The sequence below is a fragment of the Pungitius pungitius genome, chromosome 12, assembly GCF_949316345.1.
Source record: "Pungitius pungitius chromosome 12, fPunPun2.1, whole genome shotgun sequence".
NCBI lineage: Eukaryota > Metazoa > Chordata > Actinopteri > Perciformes > Gasterosteidae > Pungitius > Pungitius pungitius.
In genome coordinates this window covers 14,770,168-14,783,488 of record NC_084911.1, presented here as the reverse complement: position 1 = coordinate 14,783,488, position 13,321 = coordinate 14,770,168, and the positions used below count along the sequence as shown (strand labels likewise).

Sequence of the window (13,321 nt, the reverse complement as noted above, 5' to 3'; positions counted from 1 at the left end):
TGTAGAAAGGTCCGACGGAGGTGAATGCAGAGCTTGGAGCTAAATGCTAACAGGTCTCAAACAGCCATGGCTGGGCGACTGGGATGAGAACAGCGCCGCTCGCCTTGCAAACACCTTGTAATAATCAGGTTAGCTGGCACATTCATGGAGACCACAATCAAAGTTCCATTTTTCACTTTAATTCACACAAGTTGCATTTCTGGAAAAAAACTAAACATCTTTTACTATACACTTTTATTATTTACAAGGTTTCTGCTAGTTCAAGTAAAAGTATTTAGCCATAAAGGGTCACTTGGCCATGCCAGAGAGCCAACTGAGCTTGAATAAAGACGGAGCGTCCCCGTCCTGATCAGCCAGCTGTCTGAACAGGCTGCCGGGACGGAAGCTGTCCTCGCCATCTGCCACGGAGGATGGAGCAGCCTGCCGGAGGAAGAACACGTCACACTTGGCCAACATGCAAGTCCTGATCCAGATCTCCTCCCATGTGGACATTGCGGTCACTCAAAGGGCCATCAGAGGCCTCCGTGATTAACGATGACAGCGATAGATGGTTTGTGGTTTGGTTGGAACGGTGTAGCAGTATCATGACAGAGCTGGATCAGGGCCAGCTGCCTATGCTGCTCCATGCTAACACACAGCAGAGCATCCCAAAAGCTCTAATGAAGTTAAATAATCTAGGCTTACATAAGGGCATGCATCATGTCTAATAAATACACAAACTGCGGACTCGTGCCGGTGATGTTCAGACCGCTGTCAGAAAGCTGGATTTACAATTCTGCCATTTATTCAGCAGTCAGAACCAGAGGATCCTTCCACCGACCACTTTTTGCCCCCAGCGTCACTCGGCTTCGTGTCATCTGCAGGCGCATCCCGGAGGAAACCAATAGGGTGTCTGATTGTGGTTGCATACTTCTCATGCAACCACAATCAAACTCACTCTACCGGATGGCGCCATTTATCCGGGTTGTCTTTTTTGAACGATGACACGTCGGAATAACAACAAGTAACCAGGCTATTTTTAAAATGTAAGGAGTAGAAAGTACAGATATTTGGGTGAAAATGTAAGGAGTAGAAGTAAAAAGTCATCAGCAAAATGAATACTCCAGTATAGATACCCCAAATCTACTAGTAAGGTAACAAAGTATTTGTACTTTCAGAACAGGAGAGTGGAAATGGATTTGAGACGAGACACCATTAGCTCAGCGTAGCCCAAACCTGAAAATCACGGGAAACTGGTGGAGCCTCTATTCACTCAAAGCCAACTGACATGTTGAGAGACAGCTATTTGCCCAAATGCCAGTGTGATTTGTCGAGGATTATTTTATAGAGAAGTTTTAAAAGTGAAAGTTTCTGACCAATCACAACTTTAGCTACGTTTCTTATTTTGCTGCCATGACAGAAACCAATAATGCATTCATTCAAGATTGGGATTGGTCCATTTGAGACAGGTAAGAGCAGCCCATGTTCTCTGCTACCCAAAGAGTTCTCCAGACTTTAGTCTGAGCCCAAACTACATTATGAGCACAAGCAGAGTGGCAGATTAGTGAGAAATATCTTAGTTATTAATCCCTGTGACACACACACACACACACACACACACACTCTTACCTGTGCATCTCAAAAACGCTGGGAGGGCAGAAGGTGAAAGAGAAACATTTTTCCCATGGTTGAACAAAACAAGGAGCATCCTGTGGTACTGGACATATGAAACACTGAGACTCGGGTATCTGATCCCAGGTCTGTCACTCACCAGCTGGAGAGCAGCGTCACCGCTCCGGGAGGCCGACTTGGACTTGCGCACATTGGACATGCTGAGAGGCAGCAACCCGAACCTGCATCAAACCAACATTATTTAATCACTTCCTGGGCACTGAGTTCTTGATCAGATCTATACTTATTCTGCTTTTTTTAGAGTGGTAATTGTTTTCATATATTACATGTCACAACAGAAATGGCTATTTTGATTTTATCTGTATTATGCATAAGTTATTCAGACTCATGCTACATAAACTGCATTGAACAGCTGCTTCTCAGAGTATCTTAACGTGTGACTTCACACTTTAGCGCATTAATGAACTAACTGCTCGCAAGTCTTTGGTTATGATGAAAGTTGCTACACCTATTTGTTTAAATTGCATAAATAAAAGTGTGCAATACCCTACTTTTAAATGAATTATTGAATCTTGCAATTATAATTAATTTAGCAAATGCCAGCACTATTGTATACATGACATGATCAGTTTGCACATGCGTTTACACCCATTTGAGGTTTTTAGCTTCTCTTACTTAACAGTTCTGTACAATCAGCATATCAGCCGATTCCTGTCCCTCACTTTGGTCAGGCATACATCCCTGTGGATACATTGTGATATGCACCACTGGGAATGATGTAGAGTGCGCGCGGTCCTCTGGTCACATGATCCATCGGAGTCTCCTCAGTTTCCTGGGATTGACTCACCTGGTCTGGCTGCTGGCTAGTGGCAGGATGTTGTAAGGCTCCTGAGAGGCGCCACTGCTGCTCCGCGGGGCAAACTGCTTCTCTGAGCCCGTCAGCAGCCCCAGCAGCACCTGAGACACAACGGCACATGACGCTCTGAGCCAGCCAGCGAGCACAGCATCCCTCACATCCAGCCAATGCTCATCTGTGGGCTACTGCTAAAGCTGCTTCTACAACATTAAGCTGCATGTGTGTGTGTTGTTGGGGCTGAATGTACCGAGGTCCTCTGGGACAGGCGGTTGAGGTTGGTGTTGAGCGGAGGTGTGAACACGTCCAGGTCAAAGGGGTCGATGTAGCCCTCCAGCCAATCACACACCTCGTGGAATCTGGAAAACACACAACAATGTTTGCGGCATTCAGATATGGTTTCATTTATCAATTCAAGAAATATATATATATGAATATCAATGGAAAGACGCTCCAACGCTGAGACCTGTTCTCTCATCGTATACATGGTTTGAAATCTGATTGTTGTCAGCAGTGACCTGTCAATCATAGAGAGGCCACTTCCCTGAAAGGTGGACGCCAACGGACAGGAGCCACTATTTTACATCCAAGGTACAACTGGCTAAGCGGGATCAAAGCGCCTATCTTGTGATTATGGGAAAACCTGCTCCACCTCAGAGCAACACCCGTCTTCAGAGAAAGGTTTGGGTCTGTATTTGTGTGTCTACATTAGCTTGTGGACCCCTCAGATCTGAAAAGACCTGCAGAAAAAGTGAAGCTCTGCAGGTCCTGGAGGATCTGTGAAGACCCAACTCAGCCTGACTTGAGCTGGTGGGTTGGTGATGGACCCTGGTTGAGCTGGGACAGCGGACGTTACCTGGGGTCTTGGTGGGACCGGGAGCTCTTTCCTTCCTCCACTCTGCTGCCCAGTATGGTGTTAAGGTAACGGAGGTCAAACAACAGCTGTAAGGCTCTGTTCTGAGTCATGGGGAAGACGCCCTCCTGGATGGAGCAACACAAACAAACAGAGCAGAGAAACTCAGGAAGAGCAATCCTCTGTGAAATGACCCACAGTAATGAAGACGATACGATCGTAAGCCGCTGATTTCATCGCCTGCTAGTCAAGGAGATTATAGAATCTAAAGACCAAATCAGAAGGTACAACACAAGCGTCCCTCCTTTTCATCGTGTGTGTGTGTGTGTGTGTGTGTGCTGCTGAGTTACCCTGCTGGGGGCCTGCTGGGTAAAGGTTTGGTAGTGGTGCAGGACCTGATTCAGACAGGTGTGCAGCAGCTCCTGCAGGGTGGGCCGGGGCAGAGCATGGCCTCCCACCCTGTTCACCTGCACACACAGCTGGAACAGCAGAGACTGCACGAACCAGGACGGCTGCAGAGGAGACAAGCTCACCATCACATCACTGGGTGGACACATCATTGTGCTTCCTGAGGTTCTGCTAGCTGACCTGGACTGGAAGACGGATTTTGGATGTGACATTGCTCCCTGATTCGGCTTCCTCCTGGATCTCCAGATCCTCCCAGTTGGTTGCTGTGGTAAGGATAGCCCCGGCAGACTCAGCATGCAGCGCCGTGGCAAACTTATCCAGCAGCACCTGTCACAACACACGATAGTCATTCTTCTCTGGTCTCCAGTAAATAGTCCTCAATGTTCATCAGCTGGTCTCAGAGGTAAACAGGTGTGTGTGTGTGTGTGTGTGTGTGCGCCTTTGTTGAGCCTGGGGTGTACTGTGTAGATCCCGGTCACTACTGGCAAACACTTCACACATCACACATTTGATACCATAGAATTATGTTGAGAAGCGCACATGAGGAAAAGACAAAATGAAGACTGAGAAAATGTTGAGATCCTGAAGTGCAGGTGGACTATTTCTTTAAAATAATGGCCTTATTTGAGTGTAGAGGCATTTTTATAAAGCAGACAGCCTTTTCTTGTACAGAAGTACAGAAAAGGTGAATATCTGGCCTGAATTCAAGCAATATTTGGAACATTTGTGGACATTAGCAGCTCAACTAGGGTTCTTTTTTAATCAGACTTTTGGACTTTCAACTGCATTTAAGTCAAAACAGAACATCATGTAACTAAGAGTACTCTTCTATAGGGGGGCGGGATGTATTGTCCCCTCTACTCTGACATTGGACCGCCAACAGTCCTCCACACATACACAAATTGAATACAGCGACATGTCTGAGGGTATCTGACTTTGGAGAGGGCGGAGCTCCAGATGCGGTACGCCTCCATGCTGCAGGCGAGGAAATCCTCCTTCAGAGCTGCCCACTTGGTTTGGGCGGGGCTGACCTCCGAGGGGGCCCTGGCTTTGCCCAGCTTCTTGGCCTGTCTGGGGGCCTCCTTCCCTGTAGCCTCAGAAGCGCTCGCTTTTCCCAGGATGCAGTGCTTCAGGTTGGGGCAGAGTTCCCCCATGGACTGGCAGAGCCTGGCCATGAAAAGGACTGAAGTGAGGCGGGCGGGGGTGGGGTCAGGGGAGGCCGAGGACAGTTCGGAGCGGATAGAAGACAGGACGAGGCGGACACAGGCCAGGCAGCCCTCCCGCAAAGCGTCCTCTACTGCTGCAGAATCCGTGAAGCGGTTAAAGGAGGATGCTGACGCGCTCTCGCTGGCTCCAGAAGGGGGCGCCGAGACGGAGTCGGACCCTACAGAAAACAGCATGACGGGGGAACGTTAGCACTACTTGGATGGCAGGATCACACAACAGTTTTTGAGAAATTTGCCAAACAACTAATGGGGTTGGACAATGTAGCATGATGCTCACCACTAGCATGCTGCCGGCTTTGTTACCGGTAAGCTCACCAGCTACAGTAGACTCTCATCATGACAGAGGATGCATGCATTCATTCATTCATTCATTCATGATCAGATTCTATCAGCAATAGAGAGCACAAACTCTTTTTTCAGTGGGAATGATCAATTCCCCTCACTGTGAAATCATATTTCTTTCCTCTTAAGAGATACGTTTGTCTCTTCAATGCCAGCCAACGAGGGGGACCTCAGCCCCTGGTCAATGACGAATCTGCAAGTGTTTAAATAGTTGGGACTACCACGCCAGTCCCTGTCCTAAGGACCACTTCAGTCTGAACAATAACCCGGCCCAAACAGACGGGCACACAGCGGCCAGCTTTTTTACCTGCGTCTCGGGAGGGTAGGTAGTACCCCAGGTCATCCAGCCTGGTCTTCAGCTTAGCATCCAGAGAGGAGCAGAAGTTCTGGACGAAGGGCGTGACGGCCTGGGTCTTCATGGCCAGGCTACTCCTCTGATGCTGCTGCCCCCGCTGACTCACGCTGACCCAGCCTGCATCGCTCAGCAGGTCCCCCGGGGATTCCGACCACAGGAAGGAGGCCACATCCACCTCGTACTGGGCCCCGCGCGCTGAGCTAGGGTTGGTAGCCGAAGAGGTACGGACGGTCTGGCCCTCAAGATCCTTTACAGTTGAGGCGAGGAGCTGGATGGAGCTGGTTGAGATGGCTTCGGTTTCTTCTTTGGTGATAGCCTTGGGAACGGGACGATAGTGTCAAATTGGATTGCATCAGCACGTAGGTCTGTCACTACTGTAAGACGCAAAGGGACAGGGGATTTCAAGGAATCACAAAGCATTCAAATGCCAATGGAGAGACGCGTTTAGATGCTGAGAACCGGTAACAGTTATCAGAACTGTGAAGGAGAGCACAAACCTGCAGGCGCTGAAGGAAGAGTTGCTGCAGGAAGTCATCCCACACAGCCAGGGGGCGCTCGAGCAGCCGCTGACACACAGTGCTCCAGTGCTGACTGATGGACTTGGTGGACAGGAGGTCCCATACAGAGTCTCTGATGGCTGCCAGCCCCTTCAGGCTCTTCACATAGACCAGAAGGCTGCTAACGCCACAGCAGATGTCCTCCTTACAGCTGAAAGTCATTGAAAAGATGATAATCAATGATTAAAGGCTTAAGTCCCATTTCATCTCTCACAGTATAACAGTATATCTCAGGGGACCCGGTCATACGCCTTCTCCAGGTCTACAAAACAACTGTAGACTGGATGAGCAGACTCCCAGCACCCCCCCCCCTCTCTTTAAAGCGTAAAGAGCTGGTCCATGGTCCCACGGCCAGGACGAAAACCACATTTTTCCTGCTCAAAGCGTGTTTCGATATATTAAGACTGGTTTTTAAGATTGTTCATCATTCATTAGTATGATGTCATATTCTATTCCTCTATTTACTGCTGTAGCACTATTTGGTTGCACTTTTTAGACCATGAAAATCTTGCAAGCAGTCTGTGTATTATAATAATTAAATGTGCATCTAATAAACAACATTTAAAAGCACCAGAGAAACAAGGAAACCAATCAAATGTGAAACAGATAAACAGTGTTCTGATTGGTTACAGCTTACGTATCGATCCACTGCTGAAGGGTGTCCCGGAGCTGCTCTCTCTGGATTGGCTTGGCCAGGGTGCGAAGGGCGGGCTGGAACTCGGTGATGGAGGGAGGCAGGTATTTGAACCAGCGGCCGGTGCTCGTCTCTTCCTGTAACACCCTCCTGTCTTTAGCTGAGGACAGACGTGGGATGGATGGCACCATTCATCACGGACATCAACGCGCCATCATATATCTGTATCCTGAGTCCGCGTTTTGGCTGTGTTACTTTATGCTTAGTGCTTTTAAGAAATAATAGATCTGAACAGTCAAATTGGGGCTGATGTATCATAATCTATCATGGCTCGGATTCAGATATATGGATGAAAAATGAATGATATCATAACAATAAACATCTCATGCCTGTAACAGAGCTCCTCATCCCCTGTCTACGCAGATGTAAATGATCCTATTGTATGATAGTAAGTGTTTTAAAACCCATGGACATACAGAGAATATATTTTTTTGTTAATTTAAAAATGTTTGGAGCAACAGGCAAGCTAAATGATTGGATTTTGGATGCGTCTACGCCTAAAGCCTGTTAATGAAGGTAGGTCAGCCAAGCTCAAATATCAGCTAAAGGAGAACGGCTCCGTAGGGTAAGAACTATGTGTTCGGACTCTTTACCTGCGGTTGTGGTGGAGGTGACATTCTCCAAGGTAGAGAAGAGCATGCCACAGCTCAGGGCCCCCTCCCCCGGCCTGGGGCCTCCCTCTGGGGGCAGGTAGAAGACAGCGTAGGCCTGGAACAAAGTGGTGACCAGCAGCTCCACCAGGCTGCACACCTGGGCCTTGATCCCTGCACCTGCACCAATGACACTTGTGATATGAACGGGCACACTCCATGGACAGGTAGCGTTTGCTTTACTTACACATTTACATTCATACTGTCCTGCTCTGGGTCACAGGAAAAGCCTTGAAGCAGGATATTTTTGGCTTTGTGACATGTGAATGTGTTGTGGTACACTTGGCAAAGGTTGAAGAATACCATGTTGTGGCTGGTTGAGCAGCTGATGGATGGAGGCTTTCCGAGCCAGCAGGAAGTCAGCCAGGGCCTGGCGTGGTGAGCTGTCCTCCAGCAGCATGGTGGACACCAGGGCCTCAGCAATGGCCTGGTCGGACACGGCGCGGCCCTGCAGCAGAGACCTGCTCTCCAGGAGAATGGTGGACCTGCAGGAGGACAGACGAGTGACTGAACTGGGACTGGGTGGTCCTTGACTACTTGATTCTGTAAACCAAAACACCCAGTACCTGAAGTGCCCCGTGGTGGCTACCTGTCGGACCAAAATTGGGAAGCGGACCAGGACGGGGCTGTAATGGCCCCCTGTAGCGCCCCCCAGCTGCAGCAGACTGTGCAGGTGGCAACAAAGCAGGTAGAGCTGGGTGGCCTGGAGGTACTGGGACGCCTCCATGGCGCTCCAGATGCGCTCTGGGATCTCCAAGAGGAGCTTGATCTGGGAGGCCATGGTGTAGAACTTCTCCTGCCACTGTGTCTGGCCCTACGGCAGGATGACACACACATGCAGCAGATTACACTTTGGAGAACGTGTGTACAAACACAAGAAGTACTCTACTGTGAGTGGTCACATAGTCAGGGACCATCTTAATCCTCCATTATATATATTTATGTTGGGGATATGACACACATTGCAAAAGGATCCAATGCAAGGATCCCCATGTGTGTAATCACACCCCACAGGGGATGTGTTGCTGTCATCAGGTAATTCACTGGGGGCAGTGGAGCCGTTGGGGAGGGGGGCACGCAGGGCTCACCTCCTGCCTGCAGTTGCTGGTGCCGGCTCGGCCCTGTTTCAGCTGGTGGCAGTACTGGTGCATGTCCTGGATGGACTGGACCACGCTCTCCGAGCACTGCCTCATCTCTCCGATGGTGTCGGCGGCATCGATCAGGTCCCGGTACCGCTCCCCAACCATCTGCCTCAGCTCCTCCTTCTTCTGCTCGATCTCGCCGCGGACTTTGCGTTCGACCCGACGGATCTCCGCGGTGTTGTAGCGCTCGAACAGAACCTCCGGGTCCTTGATGTCTGACACGCGGAGAGTCAGTGCAGGGTCTTCGGCCATCGCGCCTCGTAAACAACCACAGATATGCCAACAAGTCTGTCCCGGAAGTACGGGGGAAGTTCTCTTCCTGCCACCACGTAGGCAAAAGAATAAAATGTGACGACGGCTGATTGGTCGTGAAAGCTGTCGGTCAAAGAACGTCCCCGTGTTGTTAGGCTTGCCGAGCCAATCAAATCGTCCCAACTTGTATAGTGACAGAAACAAGAAAATGCATTTTCTGCAGAAGATGCGTTGGAATGCTGAGATGAAAGGAATTAAAAAAATATATTTAAAAACAAAAATGACAAAAGCTAAAATAAATGTAAAATAAAATGGCTATGGTAGTTGTAATATTAGCAATAGTTGTAGTATAGAGCAATACGTAGTTCAACAAAACTGTGTCATTCATTGAGCTTCATGTTAAGGTACGGAGGATCATTGAGGCTTTAATTTTGAAATGAAGGAATTGGGTGAGGAAGAGAGGGGAAGAGAGGGAGTGAAGTGACAGTATAAAAATGCTTGGCATACAAACAAAGAGGTTATTAAATGCCCCCCTCTCAAGTATTAATGTTTGAATTCCCTTCAAGGTGCCTTTATTTTGAAAATAGTGAGATTTGGTGGTGGAGAGAGGGGGAGAAGAGACGAATGGGGCCCAATCCCCAGCTATGTCTCAATTTGTCGGCTGCATCCTCATAATGACGCCTTGGTCGACCACATAGGTCACGTCGGCTGCGACTGGGCCGCCCCGTTCCTTCGCCACATTCACAAAATCCCTCTTTCCCTTTAGTGGCACAAACTATATAACAAGCATCCCATCATATTCACTACTTCTTTGACAAGAATCCTGCATGATTGTTTCTGCCAATGTTCTTGTTTCCAAGTGGCTCATAATGCTGCAAATTAATCTTATTTGGAGTCAAAAATGTGTGTCGGCGATTATAACGGAAAAAGATCAGACTGGCGCTGCAAAGAAAACCGCAGCACCGCACCCCACCCCGTTGCCCGCTAGGACCCGCACCCCCCATTTCAGTGTGAAATACCTGGGAGGATTTAGGTCGCATTGGTTTCTCTGCCTCCGCATGTTTCAGAACAGTATTACGGGTCTCTCCGATGGTCTTTCCTCTACCTCAGCTCTGCTCTTTATTTATTTTTCTTAGCAACGCTCTGCTGGGCGGAGCTTTTTTTCTTCTCTGTTCTGCTGCGCGAGCGCTCAACTCTTTTTTTCTCAGCTTTGCGCGGCGCGCGCAACTTTTTTTTTCTCAGCTTTGCGCGGCGCGCGCAACTTTCTTTTAATACTCAAACATAATAGTCGCGCGACACAACGAATCGATAATGAAATTCGTTGCCAACGCTTTTAATAATCGATTTTAATAGATTTAATCGATTCGTTGTTGCAGCCCTAATCTTAATACAATGTCATAAACACAATATAGCGCTTAGCACAGGTAATAAAGCATGATTTACAAATTTACAAATGAAAATGAAAATACACAAGGGAGGTGCAGGTGATTGGACACAGGCGGAAACAATCAGACACTGCAGACAATCACAGGGGAAGGCAGGAAGTGAAGCTAACCACAGGAACAAGAGACATGAAACTACAAAATAAAACAGGAAAAAAGCCCAAACCGTGATAGTGGTTCTACAAATAACTGTCACCTTCTTCAGAACTATTTTATCTATTGGATGGTTCTGTGTGTTTTTTACACGGTTCTTTGAGATATTAGTATATTCATTTTCACACTCATCCGGTGGGCCGGATGTTTGACACCTTGTTAATATAAAACAGCTGATCAGTGATCCTAAAACCCATGTGGTACTTTCTTAAAAGTAATCAGTCATTTGAGTAAAATGAACGTGGCACAGTGATTCAAGTGCTGGTGTATTTTGATTAGTGATTAGAATGTGAATCACTGTGCTAGCTGGAAGGCTCCTTAAGGCTTAAAGCACTTTGGCCAGCACTAGCTATGTAAAGGATAGTGTTAATCTAAAGCATCCTCTGTGTGACATGAAATGACTTGTCTGACATACATACCTCTATGAAAGGCCTTCCTCTCCTCCTCCTCCTCCTCCTCCTCCTCTTCGATGTATGCTTACGGGCACACCTAGAGGGCGCCCTCCTCCTATAGGGCCGGCCCTGCATGGTGACATGATGCGGCAGCTAAGAGCTGTCTGGTCTTACTGACACAAAGCCCTCACATCACTGACCAGGTGAGGGTTTGCTTTAGGGGGGCATGGGGATTGTTTGTTCAGGGTTCAAGGTTGGTCAGACTCCACTAATTAGCTAATACCAATGAGCTGTGTGAGGGGGGAGGGGTATGGAGACTGAGTGCAACTTGTGTCTGTGCGGTTGCCACGGTGATGGCACTTCTGGGACCGTCAACAAGCCGATCAAAGGGCAGAGTGAATAACAGATATTTAACTATGCACACGTTAAAGTTCCCCTTAGACACTAAATTAAACGTCTGATCGAAAAATAGGTGAATGGTCAGAGACCCAGGATGAAAATACAAGAATTTAAGAGTTGAAGCAGTTTAAGAGGATTTAAAAAACTTCATTGAGAAGCAATATACACAAATAGTATGAATTTTGATTTATATTAATTCAAGCAGAAGGAGCTGAATATGGCTTCGGTAGCTGAACAATTATGAAGAACAAAATGCTGTTATCGTATTTAAGCAATAAGGTACGAGGATGTAACCGTTCGAAGGTGTTGTTCGGCCCAGTTTAAATGACGTCTCCCGCCCTGTGAAGAGGAAGAGGAAGGTTGGACTGTGAAACCTCTGTGGCTGTTCCAGTAATTGTGCGTCATTGTGTGAGGAGGAAACCCACTGAGAGGCTGTCTGTGCACGTGACTGGCAGGTGAGTGAGGTAGACCTTTGGACCCGGAAAGAGGGAAAGGAGTGATTCCGTCTACAGGTAAGGAACCTTTTAAAGCGTTTAAACTCGGTTTAACTCAGCAGGACCTTTTGAAGGCTTGGACTGCGAATCAGAATTAGTTTAGTCTCCAGGAGAATAAAGTATTGAAACATAACTTGTGCCTAATGTCTTGTGATTCCTCCTAGTGATCACAGCCCGTAGTGCATTGATGTACTGGTGTGTACTGGTAGTTCACAGTGTATTCTAATGGTGCTGTAAAGGCTGACAGACCTGACACAGAACTACGAGTGTCAACACTGCTCTGGGTGTAACGTTGCCTCCTTTGATTGGACTGCTCCGCAGCTAATGCTAAGCATGAATGCCAACGTATCAGGCGTGTAAGGCTAGGAGCTTCTCTTAATCACACAGAATGGTGTAATCTCCCGTTGGGTGAGACTGAACCCAGCGTGTTGTCCTCAGAGCGATGGAGCACAAAGACCTGCAGCAGGAGCTGGAGGATCAGCTCAGCCACAAGCTTTCCAGACAGCACCTCTTCCAGTCGGACTGGGACGTCATCTCTTTTGCTGTTTTCTTCATCTTTGTTGGTGAGTAAAGGGGAAAGAAAGCAGCGTAAGATGTGTTTATGACTTCTAGAAAACAGTGCCACTGTATTTTTAGTGAAAATAAGTGATGGAAAGTTTACATTTCAACCCCTGTTGGTAATTCAAGGAGCAACAAGATGAGACCACAGCAGTCCCATGTGTCAGGAACTGTACAGGAACCCAGCATGCTGAACTTACTTCATTTAAGAGTGTAAACAAAGTGTGCTTTGTGAATGTGGCTTTCACTGCGGAGTGAACTGGATCTGATGGTCCAGCTGACAGACACAAGCACTGATGAAGTGTGTGTGTGTGTGTTCATAGCAATGGTTCTACTGCTGGTCATCCTGGTCCTTATCAGATGCTGCTGCTGCTGCTGCAGCGACGAGAAGGTGTGTGTACACACACACACACACACACACACACACACACACACACACACACACACTATTATAAGTATTATAAGTGCCATTATAAGTACAATTTAAGTGCTACAGTTTGTTAGTGTTTTAGTCAAGGTGTAGTCTGAAGAGGGGACTTAAAGGAGGAATCTCTGTAGGACGTAGACATTGTGACTCGGCTCATCCGGGTCCTTCTCCTTCCGCCTGTGTTGAGGAGAGGTGGAAAGAGATGCTGTGGTAGTAGAACAAAGGTGGGGGGGGGGTACTGACAGAGCTGTGTGCTTCCTCCCCAGCCTCGCAGATGGAAGGTGGGCATAGAGAACCTGGCTCTGGAGCCCTGACCGCCCCGATGGAGCTGGGACTGTCCCTCTAACCCCGCCCCCGTCACCCGGACCACTGTTTAGGGTTTTACTGGTCTGGCCCACTTGAGATTGAGGTGGGCATTGTGTGGCCCCTACCCTAAAAGGAGTTAGACACCCCTGGTCTAGTCTTTCTCCTGAGAACACACTTTGATTTGATGTCACCTCTATTGTTGCTCAT

The 13,321-nt window shown here is 48.0% G+C and overlaps 2 protein-coding genes across 5 annotated transcripts; one reads left to right on the top strand and one right to left on the bottom strand.

Moving 5' to 3' along the window:
* Positions 1-163: 163 nt before the first annotated feature.
* cog1 (component of oligomeric golgi complex 1) lies at positions 164-9,018 on the bottom strand. 3 transcript variants are annotated; one of them, XM_037476479.2, is made up of 16 exons: positions 8,638-9,018; positions 8,116-8,363; positions 7,853-8,034; positions 7,493-7,669; positions 6,843-6,999; positions 6,146-6,356; positions 5,601-5,964; positions 4,661-5,109; positions 3,906-4,052; positions 3,668-3,829; positions 3,321-3,445; positions 2,715-2,823; positions 2,459-2,568; positions 1,751-1,832; positions 1,609-1,626; positions 278-857 (listed from the first exon to the last, which is right to left on the bottom strand). In XM_037476479.2, the coding sequence occupies exons 1-15, from the start codon at positions 8,941-8,943 to the stop codon at positions 1,618-1,620; spliced, it is 2,838 nt and encodes a 945-aa protein (XP_037332376.2). In that variant the 5' UTR covers positions 8,944-9,018; the 3' UTR covers positions 278-857; positions 1,609-1,617. The 3 variants fall into 3 exon arrangements, with proteins under 3 accessions (XP_037332375.2, XP_037332376.2, XP_037332377.2); XM_037476480.2 differs by having other exon boundaries at positions 282-420; XM_037476478.2 differs by lacking the exon at positions 1,609-1,626 and having other exon boundaries at positions 164-420.
* A 2,686-nt stretch (positions 9,019-11,704) lies between these two features.
* Positions 11,705-13,148, top strand: smim22 (small integral membrane protein 22). 2 transcript variants are annotated; one of them, XM_037476943.2, is made up of 4 exons: positions 11,705-11,841; positions 12,262-12,386; positions 12,705-12,772; positions 13,075-13,148. In XM_037476943.2, exons 2-4 carry the CDS (start codon positions 12,266-12,268, stop codon positions 13,120-13,122), a joined length of 237 nt encoding a protein of 78 aa, XP_037332840.2. In that variant the 5' UTR covers positions 11,705-11,841; positions 12,262-12,265; the 3' UTR covers positions 13,123-13,148. The 2 variants fall into 2 exon arrangements, with proteins under 2 accessions (XP_037332840.2, XP_062422151.1); XM_062566167.1 differs by lacking the exon at positions 11,705-11,841 and adding an exon at positions 12,048-12,179.
* The last annotated feature ends 173 nt before the right edge of the window (positions 13,149-13,321 follow it).